This window comes from Copadichromis virginalis, linkage group LG9 (assembly GCF_057382275.1).
Source record: "Copadichromis virginalis isolate Kocher_CV1m ecotype Utaka linkage group LG9, C_Virginalis_male_GT1.1, whole genome shotgun sequence".
NCBI lineage: Eukaryota > Metazoa > Chordata > Actinopteri > Cichliformes > Cichlidae > Copadichromis > Copadichromis virginalis.
Window position 1 is genome coordinate 15,640,164 of NC_140626.1, and position 17,071 is coordinate 15,657,234.

At 41.4% G+C, this 17,071-nt stretch overlaps 1 protein-coding gene across 1 annotated transcript in view; it reads right to left on the reverse strand.

The window, feature by feature from the left end:
* Positions 1 to 1,169: 1,169 nt before the first annotated feature.
* Positions 1,170 to 17,071, reverse strand: part of LOC146701652 (cadherin-10-like) — a 74,235-nt gene continuing 58,333 nt past the window's right edge. The window contains exons 8-12 of the mRNA XM_085467948.1: positions 11,795 to 11,931; positions 11,095 to 11,216; positions 8,792 to 8,909; positions 8,434 to 8,685; positions 1,170 to 6,106 (exon numbers count right to left, since the gene is read on the reverse strand). Coding sequence (XP_085324074.1) covers positions 5,604 to 6,106; positions 8,434 to 8,685; positions 8,792 to 8,909; positions 11,095 to 11,216; positions 11,795 to 11,931 — 1,132 coding nt within the window. The 3' untranslated portion in view covers positions 1,170 to 5,603. The remainder of the gene's footprint in view (positions 6,107 to 8,433; positions 8,686 to 8,791; positions 8,910 to 11,094; positions 11,217 to 11,794; positions 11,932 to 17,071) is intronic.

Here is a 17,071-nt window from a genome sequence, read left to right on the forward strand (position 1 = left end):
ACTACAAATCTATTTTAAGTCAGACCGGGAGCACCGTACTTCACAACTCAAAGGCAACTGAGGTTTTATTGATAAAAGGAACAAATAGGTGCAAATAATACAAATGATATTTTTATTGTTTATTAAAACTCTCCAATACGCTTTTTCTTTCTGACCCTTGTTCTGCTGTAACAGGTGAATTTCCCCAGTGTGGGATTAATAACGTCTGCTGTATCTAAGACACAAGGCAAATAAGTTTTAAATGACAGAAATCAAATTACTGTAATAGCGTCGAGTAACGTAATTTAAAAAATGTTTATCGTGTATACTTTAAAATGTGTTTAGATGTCAGGTGTCTTCGGTGTTGATGATGATTGCACAGTACATATTATACATCACTCTGCTGCCTACAGCCACATTAAAGTGAATGTTAATTTTTTACACCTCAATGGTAAAAGGCTGATGGGATATTGTATTCACCCCGCCGGGCAGTCAGCGTTGACCCCCAACATTATGAAGACGATTGCACGATTTAAAATCGGTACCATAGGTGAATCTTCAAATCTCACAAGAGGGCAAGTTTTCAGAAGTTTCCCAAGTCTCTCTCATTTTGCAGTTAAATCACCATCCTGTAGTAACTTCAGCACTATTTGTGGAGGAGTTTCTTGTTCAGACTCATGAGTCGTCTGGTTAGACTCTGAAAGCAATTAATGTCAGTTTGTATGTAGACAACAACAGATTTGCAACAAATAGGAAAAGATTTGTGATTTTCACTGATTTGTCTGAGTTAATCTCTGTATTGTCACAAGCAGATTGCATGTAATTAATGACTTGAACCCATTTAATCGCAAACTGATAGCAGACTGACTTTCGTCTCATTGGTGTTTTATCGATTTCCCCATACACCAAAGTTGCTTTGAGGAGAACAGCTTACTGACAAGTGAAGTGACCTTGTTAAAGGCAACAAGATCGCGTGTATCTGTAGCATTAGTGTAATCGCTCTAGCTTTTTTCTTACTTGAGTGTATTACAGTTGTTCCTGCCTTCGCTATCGGGAGAAAGAGGACATCAGCATCACCATCTACAGTAGCTGCCTCGGGTTAAAAAAATGCCTCACGTTGCACCTTGAGACACACAAATCTGTGAAATATTCTGGAAGAAAACCTCATAAAGAGAAACGAGTGGTTGATTTTAAAGATATTTAATTGTGTCATATAAATATTCAGTACAAAATATCACGGTTTACAAAGCAGATTGATGGATGGCCAATGATGCAGGGCCCCTTACAAGTACCACGACCTCTCAAATTGTTTCTACATTGACAGAACTGCTCAATCACATTGTCACCAACATAATATAGCGTAGTAGAGTTGAGCCCCGAGAGCGACCATGTCTACACATCAACAACCACAGATCTATTTTATCTGGAGAAAGAGGACATCAGTGTCACCATCTAGTTGCCTCAGCTTTAAGGGAAAAAAAAAAAGATGTGGCAGCATGGTTTGTTTGGACGTGTAATGTTTTCGACGACTTTAACTGAGCCCGGAGCCAACGCTTGTAGACAATTACACTCGCCGTAGGAAAACACAAGTACGGCTTCGTGATGGCGATATGCTGACATCCTGTATGAAGACAGAAAACTGTGACGACTGAAGGGGAAAAAATGGTTTTGGTGAGTGCTGCTGTCATGTTGACTTTCATTTGAGACCTCGCATTGCACCTTGAGGTGGAAAAGCAGTTTTCTTATAGTGAAGGGTCTTTAAACCCATTAAATGCTTATCATAGCAACATTACCACAGTCTGAAATGGCCACTTACACAACAGGAGCTCCAGCAACAAGCTAATAAACAAAACAAGGCAGCCAAGAAATAGAAAAGAGAACTCGTGTATATGATATAAAGAATTTTCCAACCACTGTGCAATCAGCTGGCTCGTGATAGAGGGGGAAAAAGTAGCACTATGGCAATTATGCCATTGTGTTTTGTTATTACTGTTTCAAATGTCTGATAAATGTCAGCCTCTTCACTGGTTGGCCTTTTGCTAAAGTGAGGGCAGAGCTTGTTTTAGCTGGCCTTTTTTTTTTTTTTTTTTTCCTGTTGATATCATTGTGCCCTCCTGGTTTAGACATTTTTCTCTGTTTCACAGCTGTGTGTTTGTAGTTAGGCAGCTCTTAAAGTAATTTCCCAATTTTGCTGTGGTAGAGATCATTTTCACAAGTTTCCTCCTACTTTTGAAAAATTAAACCTTTGTGATCTTGCTGCAGGATAATGTTTTGACCTTCTCTCTGAGCCGAGGACACACCTCTGGGCTTAAGAACCTAATTCCACACCACTCAAAGGTCAGGTGCCCCTTGATAAGCATGTTTATGGAAAGGGCTGTTAGTCCCACAGGAAATCAGTTGGGTAAAGCCTGAACATTTGAACCAGCTTCATGTTCAGCACTACATACAGTACACGTAGTGAAGGACAAAGGAAGAGACTAAAATAATGGAAGGGTTTTTTTAAAGGAAAATACTGGTGTTCTTTGCTTTTTGGCACATTTCTATTACTGTACTGCTATGTTACATTATTATACATTCTACAGTGCAGGACGGAGCCCTTCTCAGGACACAAAATCTTAGCTAAATAGTGTTTAAGGTAGGTAGTGTGACACATTTATCACTCTTTTGCAAAAGAGTGACCGCCCTATTTTTTTAAGGGCTCTGGACGTATATTTCCCATTCATCTTCTTCAATGATCTTTCATAAAATTAATACACGATAAAAAGTTTTAAGCCTTGAACCTAGCCAGTCAGCCAGTAAAGTGTACCATGAACATAAAAACATTTGATTTGGAGAAAAAAAGAATTATAATAAATAAAAATAGGGGGAAAGATCACTACAAAAATTATCAAATTTAATTGTTTTTGTTAATACAGTGTTGTATAATAACATTTTTGAATATATTGGTTGCTTGTGTTTTGTATGGAAGCCCGTTTCCGCCACTAAAAAAAAAAAAAGATCCATAACTCAAAATTTCGAGTTATTTTCTCGAAATTTCGACATATTAACTCAAAATTTTGAGAAAAGCAACTCGAAATTTCGAGTTCGCGCTGCCAATCAGTAATCTACGTGAATGACGTCATTTCCATGTTACCCGGAAGCTGAAGCCCTCAGCTACAAATGCTACAGCTAAGCTACCGGTATTACATCCAGTCGTGAATGCACAGATTGCTGAGTGTTTTCAGCCTGGCTTCACAAATGATGAAATCCCTGTGTTATTAGCTGAATCACATGGTGTTACTATCAGCAAACATACTTTAATTTGTTGGGATCCGTTTTTGAGTGCGCGGTCCTGCGCCATATCCTTCCGTGTAACAAGAAAGCGACCTCATTCACGTATATTTTTGATTGGCAGAGCTAACTCGAAATTTTGAGAAAAGTAACTCGAAATTTCGAGTTATATTTCTCGAAATTTCGAGAAAATAACTCGAAATTTCGAGTTATGGATACTAGCTTTTTTTTTTTTTTAGTGGCGGAAACGGGCTTCCATAGTTTTGTGTGTGTAGTAAAGTAAAGCCTACTTATCGATAAAGTGTTTTATCCTGACTGCCATCACCTCTTTACAATTGTTAGCAACACTTAACGGGAAAAAAGTTATTGTCTGGCTAAAATCAAAAGTGACATTTAAATAGTTACTAAAAGTCTCAGTAAAGAGTAGAGCTAGCAACTGTTTGTTAATAGAGCAAAAAATGCTATTAGCTAAACAGAATGGATGAACAGCTAGCTAAAATTATAAATACAGCAGTGCTGAATTTTTTTTGTTTGGTCTGTTAACAGTACAAAACAACTGATAGCACAACATAATAGCAATACAGAAAACAGTAGCTAGTTGAAACTATGGACAAAGCACAGTGGGCTTTTTTTGGTTGAAGTGTAGTTAGTAGCCATGTTGTCAGCTAGCACTATGAATTAACATAGTAGCAAGGTGAAAGACTGGAAAACCATCAAGTGTTAGCTAATGGTACAAAGAAAGTTGTTAGCTTAAAGGATAGTTGGCTGACATTAGGTATTAATATAATGCATTTTTCGCTTAAGTACAGTTAACAGTTAAATTATTAGCTAACAACAGTTAGCAAAAAGACAGAAGACTGGGGATATGTCAAATGAAAAAGGATGAAAACCACTGATTTAGCCTTTTATTTTTCCTTAGTGAGAAGAGAATGAAGTCTGTGGAAGCATTTTGCTGTTTTCTTTTTGTGTGTCTGTGTTTATTTTGCGGGGTTTTTTTTTTTGCTCTTTTTCTTTAAATTTAAGGCAACTTTCTTGATTCGTTTCATGAGCTATGACGCTTTGCATGAAGATGTAAAGCTTCACATTAATGCAGACTTATTTCTTTAGGCTCCAGTCAATATGTCCCTATTGTTTTTGCTGCTTACATTGATTCAAGTGCTACCTTTCCTTTCACTCTCTCTTGAACAGATAAAATGAGCCATTTAAGGGAAGAAAATAAAATTGCATAATGAATTTTAATGGTAACTGTCCACAAGATGTTTAACCTAATCTAATTTAATGCTGTAATTTCAGGCTCGGTGGCATCCTCTCAGCATCTTCCAACTCTGTGTTTCTGAAGTGAAGTGAGCAAAAAGGTCCAACAAGACCAGTATTTTCCCCCTAACTGAGCCCGATACATGTTAGACTTGTGGCTTTTCATTGCAGCATAGAAAATAACACTATTCTGTGCACTTCATATTTCACCCTGCACAGAGAAAAAAAAGACTGCTGACAACATTCAGCTCAATAAGGAAATATTTGGTATTTCAGCCCACCTCACAGCAAATGCTTTAAGCCGTGTGGTGATGAAAATCAAATACTGTAAAAATGATAAACCAGTGTGTTTGCAGGTGTTTGTAGTAGCAGTCCTTTACCACCGCTTTATATAACCATTAAAGAACAACCACCACTTTTCAACACCTGCCACAACTAACTCAAAATTTGATGTTGTATATCTCCCCCACCTTGTGTGGAACCATATTTTTCATTTTCTTGTGGCTCAAACTCAAACTGTGGCTAAGTGTTTATAGTGAGGCAGCCATTGCTGAAAGAGGGGATTGTTTGGAAGATAGAAATCCCTAGAAAAACAAAACAACTGTACAGCGTATTGTATCATATTACCGTACATACACAAGCTAAGATAGAACTCACAATATGCAGCATGTTTTTGTCCCAGAAACACTGAAAAATACATAGGCATATCTGTTGGTTTACAAAACTGCTTGTTGAAGTGTCCATCACAGGCAGCTTTGGAGAAAAAAGAAAAAAAAAATATCGGTATAGATATATTTGGGCCTCATGTACACCCCATATACACACACAAAAACCAAAAAGTCTTGACACAAAGTCTGTTTTAACTGTGCCCTCGCAAAAACGCAACTAACACTGACTGGACACACAAAGCCTACGTCTGGTCACCGGAGGGGACAACTGAACGGTGATCGAAGGCGGTGAAAGAACACTCGGACAGACGGCGCTCGTTTCTCCGTCCTTTCGACATTTCACTCGCCACACGTGCACCAGAACCCTCCGGATGTTTTCAACATGTGTTTGGGATTTTTGTTTTTTCTCCTTGTCTGTGTGCCAGGTTCTCGTTAGGAATCCCTGTCGCTGTCGTCGCCCCCGTACAGGTCCGCTAGTTTCTTAAACCGGGGTCCCCACTCGCTCAGGTAGTTGTAGTCCTGGTCACTCTCAGTGGTCACTGACTCGAGCGAGCTGAGGGACTCCGCTACAGAGCCGTTCCCCTCGTAGGCGTAGGTGGCCAGGGAATCGTAAGGCGGCGCCGTCGGGTCGCTGTCGTTGTCCTGGAGCCTCTGGTTGATGAAGTCTCTCACGTCCCCGTTATTGTCCCGAGTTGGGGGCAGCACAGGCCGTCGGATCGGAGGGTAGAAGGCCTCGGGGACGATGTCTCTCCTCTGTTTGCTCTCCTCGATGGCCTCCGGGTTGCGCAGTGTGCCGATATCAAAGGCCTGGGTGTCCTCCTCTCCGCCCCCTTCGTCATTGTAGCTGACGACGTTGTCCCTGACATCCTCTTTGGAGATGATCAGAGGCTCCTTCTTCCTCTGCCTCCTCAGGGCAGCAAACAGCACCACGATCACTGTGTGGAGAACAAAAACAAAGAGAACAAATATGAGAGTTTGGTGACTTTTGCTGTTGTTTCTGTGCTCTCTCTCCTTGTTCTGAAGGCCGGTGACTGTCCTGGGGGAATTGTTGATGTTGTGTGAGTGTGCACTGATGTTCAGGGACTTTGTCTGACTTTGTAAAGCAGGCACTGCTACCACAAGGATGCATTATGCATCTCTCGCTCCTCAGGGCCGCTGCTGCTTAAGAACATAAAGGAACCCCCTTTAAGAACATAGCAGAATACATTACGCGCTAAAAATGCAACCTCTGTACCATTAAGAAACATTATGACATTCAAGGGATGGTGTGAGGGTTACTTTTATTCTTTAAGTATTCAATTGGTGTTAAACAACTCAGGGTTGTTTAAGCGTTATTTTTGAAAGAAGTTCAAATTTCAGCAAGTTGAGACAGTCTCCTTGTCATTTTTTATCATTAATTATGATATTTTTATATCTTTTATGTTTTCCTTGGATTTGTCTTACGTTCCTGGTGACATACGCTCTAACCATAAGGTCTTATAAAAGATAGCTACTGTGACAACCCCTATATTTTTGTGACGATCTTCTTTTGAAACTGCAAATGAGCGTTTTCACTATTGCTTTCTTGTTGTTTTAAAATTGGATATCATGAGCAAGGATCAGACTGTGAAGCTGCACCCTTATTGGCTAACAACTTGTGACAGACAAGCCCATACTCTGTAAAATCCTCCTTTTTGAAACATGGAATGACCAAAGTTTAAAAAATTTAGTCAATGTTGTATTCGTGCAACCTGAAATGAGTGACTAGCTCATAAACTCATCAGTGACGTGTTCACGGAGTTTGAGGCAGTGGGACAATTGTAATAGACTTCTCTAGGACTGGAAAGGTTTTTTTTTTTTTTTTTTGCAACCACAGGTAAAACTCGTTGGTGGCTATTTAAAAAGAATGCATGTTTAAAGCATGATGGCTTTGCTTTTTGGACCTGGAAGCTACATCCATCTTTTATACTGTGTATGACTATATCAGACTACAATAAAGTTCTAGCTGTGCACAAAAACAGCAAAGCAATACAGCCAAGAACAGCAAGACCTTCAATATATCCTGTCTTTTTATTCTTGCTTTCACTATCTGCAGGCTTTCATCCGGGTCATCCAGAAAGTTACAAACAGGTCGAAACATCTTGGTCATAAAACTGTCCTTTATGTGTTGGAACTTCAATTCTTTGGATTAAAATTAACAGGAATTCTTTGCCTTCGCAAATAAAGACAGAGGCGATCTGCTAGATGTTGCAAGATGAAAGATACTCCAGGTTCCAATTCACAAAAATAGCCTCAAGGTAAACATTACAATATTAAAAAGAAAACCCCAAGAGTCGGACAATGAAAAGATTTTGGCAAAGGTGGGGAGGATGAACTCCCTTCAACAGGAAGTGACCAGGTTGTAGAACCAAGCTCTCAGAGGCCACAGCCATCTGTTGTACCATGACTTGTTTGGGCTATGGGGTAAGTACAAATATCCTGTTGTCTGAAACACTATGGCCCCAAGGTCTGCTGCTCCTACATCATCAGCTCTTTCTCAGACAACAGGCCCTTGAGGGTGGACAGTTTGGTAGTCGTGCATGAACAGCTACATTGTATTATCTGTACAAATCTAATGACAGCATCCACACACTTTTTATGCTGACGTGTCCTGACTCAGATGTTAATACTAACGCTGTTCACTGTGAAAACTGAAATGTATTTTTTCTTAAATGTATGTTTTCATGTTTTTCAAAGCACGCTGAAACCCCTAAGAAAGGATCCAAGTTTTTCTTTTTTTACTTTAAGTCATATTATTTTATGAAACTCAATATTAATGCCCAGTAAAAAATGAATTTCCAGTAAACCCGCGATATTGTATGAGAGGCATTAATACTATAGCTGAGGTTTTTATACTTACTGAGTTAAGATTGAGTTAAGACTGAGAAGTAAAGGTGCTTCAAGGTATGGCAGCAATAATTACTTGGCTTTTGAAACCTTCACCAGGCTGTAGTTTTAAATAAAAACGCTCCTATCTCACCATCCTAATGCAATGAAGAAAAGCATCCTGTTCAAGTCAGTCGAGATGCTGTAGATCTTCGCTGCTTCGCGGTTAAAATCAAATTAAGGTGACAGCTGCGGTCACTGGCAGAATTATCCGCCCACAGGAAGTGATGAATCAAATTAAGCAGTGAAATACGAAACCGACTGTTTAACACCTCCTATGGATTGCTTTGCTGGAGAAGCTCTGTAGTGAAAAGCCCCAAAAAGATTTATGCAAGAAAGAACGTAAGGCTGTACTCACTGAGCAGGATGATGACACAAAGCAAAATGGCCACCAGGGCGCCGGTGCTGAGCCCCGCCCTCGCTGTGAGCGCCTCTGCGTTGCACGCCTTCATGTTGCCCTTGCGGTCGCAGGTGCAGACTCTGATGGTCAGCGTGTTGGTGCTGCTTTGCATTGGGAACTCTCCATCAGAAATGACCACCGGCACATGGTGGACGCTCTTTTGCAGGGTGCTGTAGCTGTTTCTCCTTGTGAGGATTGACGCTGTGTTGTCTGATGAGGGAAAATCTGGTTATTTACTGTAAAACGTCAACCAATCAATGACACATACAGCACATTAACAACAGGTAATGAATGTAGGGCACACGCAGTGTCTTACTTTTGTTGTCATGGACAGAGAAGTTTGCCTTTCCAGCAGCTTCCTGAGCAAGATTGAAGAAGAACCGGTGTCCTCCGAGCGGGGCATCAGGATCTGTGGCGCCCACGGTTTGTATCACCTGAAGTGAGAAGCACACAGGTGAGTGACAGGGCAACCCAACCCCAGCCGTGAACATTTAATCACAGCTAAACTGCTGTTTGTGCGGGTGCTAGTGTTTTAGCTAGCTAATGGGTTAGCAGAGCTATGAAGAGGAAGTGGAAGCTGAGCAAGAACACAGCTGTTAAATTTCAAACAAAGAATAAAACAACCAACAAATCTAATTCATACATGCTTTTGTGATGCTGTCTCTCTAGCTGTAATGCGTCTAATTAAAGATAACTCCACTTCATGCTCATTAGCATCTGGTAGTTGCATGTTAACATCGGCTGCTGTGATGAATAACCGAGCTGTTTATTAAGATTAAAGGGATGGTTTGTTCTCCTGGGAATTCGTAAAGACAAATAGTTAAGGGCGCGCAAACAAGGAATAAACCTCAAGAGGTTTTCAGATGGTAAACGTGTGCAAGGATATCATCAGCAAAGTGTCACATTGAATTAAGCTACCTAGCAGGATACAAAGTAGTTTAAAGCGGCCTCATCTGTATCTGATGCAACATGAAGGCACCAGGCTGATTCTGCATAAAGGATCATTTTGTTCCCCTTGAAACACAGTATGAGTTTAATATAGTGATGCTGTATTTACTTAATGGCACAGTTCACCTCAAATTCAAAAATAGGTGTTTATCCTCTGGCTTAGAGTGGCTTGTATTCAAGTAGATCATTTTACTGTAAATTGCTCAGTTTTGGAGAGATGAATTGTGAGGATCCCTGCCTTGTCCTATCCTAAGTAATAACTGGGTTCTTTCTAGTGAACGACACCTGAAAATATAATTACTATGCACAAGGAAGAGTGGCTCTACACTCATGAAGATATATATTTTTCTTAAGATAAGCTAAGTACAGAGAACTAAGGGGGCAAGCAGCAGCCAAGTGCTGATTAACAGGACCATGATCACAGGAAATCCACAACAGAACTGATGGAAAAAACAAAGCAAAGTAAAAACAAGAATCAAGTTGCTCCAATGACCCAAAACCCTGATTGCAATGCTGTGGCCAGACCTTTGGAGAGTTGTGCATAAATGAACACCTGCAAACCCCATAACAACTGTACAGGGGGGGTGACGGCTCCTTTGATTGGCAGGTGTCTCAACACAGTCAGCTGTAGCCAGACAGAAGCTTCTAGGCTTCTTCATATTCTTTCGGCTGCTCCCTTTAGGGGTTGTCAAGGCGACTCATCTACCTCAATCTCACTCTGTCCTTAGCATAGACAGCAGCACAGTTTCCCCGGGCACCCTGCTGGTCAACAGCACCAGTGGCAGTCGTCGTTAAGCCAGGTGTCGGCCAATCATGTGAAAATCTTATTGATGATCCACATTTGATTTGGCAAAGATTTTACACCAGATTCTCCTCCTGATGCAACCCTCGCCGTTTATCTGGGTTTAGGACTGGCACTAGGAGACGTGCTGCGACAAGAAATGTAACAGCCACATCACTCGTGCTTAAAAGAAACTATGAAGCACACAAAAAACCCCAAAACTGACATCCTCTGATTACACACATTACAAAATCAGTTGTTTTTTTTCATATGCTGGCTCTAATTTGACATTGAGGAGCCCTGATGTAGAAGGACAAATCGCATAATACTCCAGGGCCAGAGGAAAAACATCTACATTATCACAGGCTAACGCTGTGAATAGACTTATTATCTGTAAAGACTACAAAGAAGTCTTGCAAACTGCAGCTTGGACCACATTTTGTTAGTAAAACGGCGTTATTCGGACTTTACTAGTGATCCTAAAACTGAAGACTCACTATCCACATTTATCTCTGAGGTATCACAGACTTGGGTTTTTCAACCCAAGAAGAGCTGCAAATCCGAACCCAGCTGTGGGAGTCTTACATTAAAAGGTCTACAATGCAGCTCTGTCTTTTCAGAACCTCTAGACATCTCTTTTCACTGTGGATCTGTTCTTGACTTCTTTAATCTATTTTGAGGAAGAAAACTTCTCTTTATCAACCTGAGATGTGAAAGTCTGGTCCCCAGAAGCGGTCCCACTATCTAGTAGCTTAAAACACACGTGACAGATTTATAAATTCTCTCTGAGGCCCGCTAATTACATGCTGTGCTGGGAGCGGGTGCATAATCCTAAACTGGGAAGTCGAGATGAAACCATGACTACGGCTTTATGTTGGGTAATAACCAACCTGATTAGCCTTAGCGTTCTCACACACAAACGTCTCATAATTGGTGGCGAATGTTGGAGCGTTGTCGTTGACGTCCAGGACTCTGACGTATACAGGTACCCGGCTGATCTGTCGCGGGTTGGCTGGGAAACACAAAGGTGGACACAGTGAATTTACATGAGTAATTATTAAATTTCATTAACAGCAGCTCTGCTTTAGTTTCCAAGCAAACTCATTACAGTATTGTGCATATAAATAAATAATAGCTGGTTAAAAACATAAATCAGATGCTCCAAGTTTTGCTGATTTCTTTGTTTCCACAGTTATATTTATGCGCAGACTCTGCACAAAGTTCTAGTTTTCACTGACAAAATAAAGTAATAATAGGTAAAATAAGGTCTTTGGATGTGGAAATTATTAGGATCTTTTTTTTTTTTTAAGACAACTGGCAAAGATGAAGGGAAATAGCAGTTTGCGGCAGCATTGAATTAACAGCAGCAGATTAGAAAACAAAGACGCTTGCTGATTTTTAGATTTTAAATTAGTGGGAAAACAGATAAATGGGCACCCATGCTATTTTTAGAGAATGTAAACTATGGGCTGGGGAAACAAACAGCAGCTACCAGCCAATACTTGGGTCCCAAAAATCCAATTTGGCTGACAGAATTGGAGGAAGTACGTGAACCGAAATGTCTCTTTCTGGTCCGGCTGCTGCACTTACTGAACTCGGTGGCGATGACGGTGATGTTGTGCCAAGCGTTTTCCTCTCTGTCCAGCTCCCTGAGGATGAACACTGACCCGTTGCCTGCATGGATGTTGAACACTCTGTCCATGTCTGTGCGCCGATCAATAGTGTACCTGCACAAAACACACAGACAACGATTGGCGTGTAAACTTGTGCACTCATGCTGAGTGGAAATGTGTTGTTTTCCTAGGGCGACAGACACAGGGTACAGTCACATTGACAGAGCGTCTCAGGTGTGTCTTGGTCGAATTGATATTCTGTGTGGTGGACACAGTGAAGAAGAAAAGTCTACTTTGCTGAAAGGAACACAATTATCTTTATATATATATATATATACATTTTATATGCACAAATAAGAAATATGAGTTAATTTGAATTTACAAAGCTTTTCTCTATTCATTTGTATGGTATCTGAAAAAAGCATCAAAAAGCAAGACTCATACTGATTTAATTTTGGCTGCTCTCTGGATCACTTCCAGGACTGCATCTACTTTTAAAATCACTTCCTGAAAGACTTCACCATCTGCAAATTAGGCTAAATGTCCTCCACTGTATCAGGACAGTGAGTCTTTTACTTTAATTTTCTTTTTGTGGAAGAGGATAAAGTTGTAGTGATCCAAATCTGGGAAATGCCAAGTAAAGACTGTGTTGGTGAGGCCAAAGAAAATGGGCGCACACAGTAGCACAGCATAAGCTACATTTAGATTCTTCTTCTACAGACACACCGGGGCCAGAGTAGCATAGTTAGTCTGACCCTGGAGAACAAATCCGTGGCATAAAAACGAGGGACGGTCATGACTCTTGAATATTTTAATAGCACTTAAGTCATTAAAAAGAAAAAATACAGCATGTCTGTTTTTGCCATAAAATATACACCGCCCGGCTAAAAAAGATTCACCAGTTGGTCACGGTGTAAGTAATAGCTTTCCATTGAAGTCAGCTGAATGTACTGAATGCTATCAGATGTTTTATTTCTTTCCCGGTGGCACCGGGACATTCCGAGATGACAATGTCAGGAATCACTGGGTTCAAACTGTGAAAGAGCAGTGCAGTCATTTCCAGCACAATCTTTGGAATGTGCCACAGTACGCGGGGAGATCTTGGCCAAAAATTATTAGAAATCTGACTGGAAATAAATGTTGTGACATTGGATAAGCTTGCCAATGCCACGGTGAACGGTGCCATCATCAAAGCTAAAGGCGGTCCATGAAAATTTTAGAGTGTATTTTTATTTTTTTTACTTTTTTAAAGGGGAGGGGGGATGCTGTGTAGACGGCAAATCTCTGTTAGCGTGGATCACCCCGTGCGTGGGGCTGCACGGCGCTAGCTAATCGCGCTAACGCGTGGACGCCATGCAGCCCCACGCAAGGGGCGACCCACGCTAACTCGCTAACAGAGATTTGCAGCGTTAATGCGGTTATGGAGTTGACATCATTTTACCGAGATTAACGCTGACAGCACCATTGTAAAATAAGCTACTTCCTGCAGAAAATGGTAGTGGGCAACTATCAGGTAATGGGGCCAGTAAAGTAAAGGAGTAGCAAGCAGCCATCCAAAAAGACTCATTCTCCTGGTGAGATGAACCATCTTTGTTGGATCAGTTTGGCACACGTTTGCTGACTCTGGTATCACAAACATGCACGTGCAAGAAGTCACAAAGGGAGTGACCTACAAATGGTAGTCGCACTAGGAGCAGCCCAGACGTGCACAAAAAGGAAACTTGAAGGCAAGGTGGCCCACGTTTACATCGGGTATGTTTTTATTGTTATTAGGCCTAGAGCTGTCTGACTACACCTTGAAACATCTGCTGCAACTAAAACACCACAGAGGAGCAAGCAGCGGGTGTAATTGAGCTGTATTCACAGAGAAATCAGTGGGAGACGTGGAGCCTGAGAAAAACCTGAGCACATACTGTAAAAGTAAACCCATCTGCTGGACCAGATACATCCAGCAGGAGTTTAATAAAATGATCTATTTTTGGTTATTTGGGGGGAACTGAACCTGTGACATATAATAATAAACTGTCTTGTCTGGCACTAGCAGTCTTGAATAGTCTGCCCTGTGTTGATACACACATTAGAGCCAACAGGTTATCCAGTTGTGTTGTTTTTCTCTGCCTCCCAGACTACTCTGTGATGCATCAGTGTGATTAATGGAGTAGCAGGCATCAGGAGGGCCGGCGTAAGAGGAAGGAGACCCCCGAGGGGAGACTATGAACCGCGGCTCTCAATGCATCGCCGCATCCCTCTCCTCCCTCCACCGATCTTCCCCCTCCCCATGGGTGTCACCCCTACCTCCTCAGCCCCTCCCTGCTGCTGCTGCTGCTGCTGCTTCCTCCGCACAAACATTTTGGTGTCTTTATCTAAACACTCCCACCTATTTTTCTACCACCTCGCAGGCCCGACAGTAACTCTAACCTTGTTAGATGTGCGTCAGCCGTGGGCTTTACTAATTGCTTTTCTAATATTCCCAATAATTCAGCTGCCTGGGTCTAACCCTTCCCTTGATTAATGGCGCAGAGATAACGGCGCTCCTCGTCCTGACCGGACAACCAAAGTGCTGCTCTCAGCAGGCACACAGCTGGCTGGTTGGAAGGCCAGGCAGAAGGACGAGGAGGGTTACAGAAATGTTAGTGATCAGGGGGTTGGGACCTACATTATTGCTTCTTTCCTCCCTTCTGAAGAGACCAACCGACTTGACACAGTATTTTGAGAATGTTTTCTTCAACACGAGGTCAAAAAATCTGTATCAAAATGATCTTTGTTTCGAAATCATTTCAGTTGTTATATTTTGGAGAGGTTAGCTATCCTTAGTATCGAGCACCAGCTCGGCTACATGTCCATGCAAAGCAGTGCTAACGACACTATGAAAAATGGTAACTGAAATGCTGTTATATGGCACCTAAAAGACTAAAAAAATGACTCACTCTTTAACCATATTTAGCCCAGATGAACATCAGGGTTCACATTCACATTTAGATGTTCAAATAGCCACTTTTCACAGCACTCGATGGTCTTTGAGGGCTTCTCATCCAAGCTGGCCAATATAGACGGCTAATAAAAAAGTGTTCGAAAGCTCCACTATGGCAAATCTGAACCCCGGTTAAATGAAATGTTCTCTAATAACCTTGAATATTGTTCGTGCTTTAAAGGTCTGAACATCACTAAAGAGATCCCATCACAGTGGGATGGACAGCCACCAGCTACATACATACTGGCTCTACAGCAGTTCTTCAATAATAAAGCAGATTAGAAATGCTCCATATAAACACCCACATCAGATTAAACACGCTGGCTTCAGAGGAGTGAAATAAACATTTTCATGAGCCCATCTCTATTATCTTTATTGCACGTCATCTATCTTAACATACACTCACTGGCCATTTTACTATTATACACCTTGTTAGTACTAAGTTGGATTGCCTTTTGCCTTCAGAGCTGCCTTAATTCTGAAAATATTCCTTAGGAATTTTGGTCATATTGACATGACAGCCTCATATCATGCTGCAGATTTCTCGGCTGGACATCCATGTTTTCCATCCGTTCCATTAGATCCCAAAGATGCTCTATTGGACTGGCTTGTTGAGCTTTGGTGACTGTTGAGCCCACTTGAGTACAGTGAACTCAACAATACTCAGGTAGGCTGCACTGTTTAAACAATGCTCAGCTGGTTCTAAGAGGTGCAAGAAAATATCTCCCACAAGCATGGATCCACACAATCATGTTGTTTACGCTAAATTCTGACCCTATAGAAATGTTACAGTAGAAATCAAGACTCAAGAAATCAATATTAAAATTTCCTATGGCCCAATTTTAGTGAGCCCCTGCAAACTGTAGCCTCAGTTTCCTGTTCTTAGCAGTGTTGTCTTCTGCTGCTGCAGCACACCTGCTACCAGGTTCAATGTGTTTTGCATTCAGAAATGTTTTGCTATCTTTGGTTATAATGGTGATTATTTTCACTTTCCTATAAACTCAAAGCAGTTTGACCTGATCCTCTGACTTCTGGTATCAACAATCCATTTTCTCCCAGTGGACTGCTGCTCACTGGATATATTCTCTTTTTTGGACCATTCTCTAAACCCTAGAGATGCTCAAGTAGGAAAATCTCAGCAGATCAGCATTTTCTGACACATTCAGACCAGCCTGTCTGGCACCAACAACCATGCCACATTCAAAGTCACTTTCTTCTCCATTCTGGTGCTCAGCTTTAACTTCAGCAGGTCATCTTGACCATGTCTATATGCCTAAATGAGTTTCTGCCAGATGAGTAGTCAAGTATACCCCCCAAAAATGGCTGATGAGTGTATATGTAAGTACACTGCTCCAGAAATGTCAGCATCCAAGCAACTCTCCTTCTGTAGAGAATCTGGTTTTTAATAAAAGCTCTTAACACGGACAGTACAGCACTGAAAACACGATACCTCTCCACATTCACAGAGCCAGTGACACGCTTGCCAAAGAGGCATTCAGTGAGGGAAATGCATGACATGTTCATCACATCTTATTCGTATTTGTTCAGGCCAAAGTATTCCGTTTAAAAGAATGTAAGCTGCAGACTGCAGTAAATCAAATCTCATGTAAAGAGCTGACCTGAAATCTTCATTCAGAAGGAAAAATGTAGGATGAAACATGCATGTGTCTGCATGAGTCTATATACTGCACTTATGGCTTACTTAAGGACTTGCGTATGCATCCCTGCCACACACGTGCACGTGTCCGCAAGTCGCAGCGAGCTAATAAAGATAACCGTCTCAGTGACTTCCTCATGCCAGGCAGCCCCCGGGCTTCCCAACCCTCCTCCCTCCCCCTCCTCCCCCTCTGCACGGCTTTAAATGCCACAGGGTAGCTACCTCCTTGATGATGGGCGATAAAAGAGAATGATATCATATTTGACACCTACAATAAAGTGGTGGAACTTCAACCTTGAGAGCCAACTCCCTTAGTACATCATAAAAATGAAAAAGTCTGAAGCGGAGTCGAGGCGCAGCCTCACACCCCACTGCCATTATTCCCATTTAATACAACGCTCGCATAATTTTGTATCTCCATGAGCTAAGTTGTGTAAGCGAACTTTTGGCACTTTTCATTATTTCGCTGCATTTTGTATGTGTAGCAGAACAAAGTGTGTCCCTGCGCAGGCCTCATTATTTTAGCGCTGTTTATGTTAATGGTGAAGAAAACAAGAGCACAAAGATCCATTTACAACCTTCAGAACATTAAACAACATCTCGCATTAAAGATGAATAATTCACTT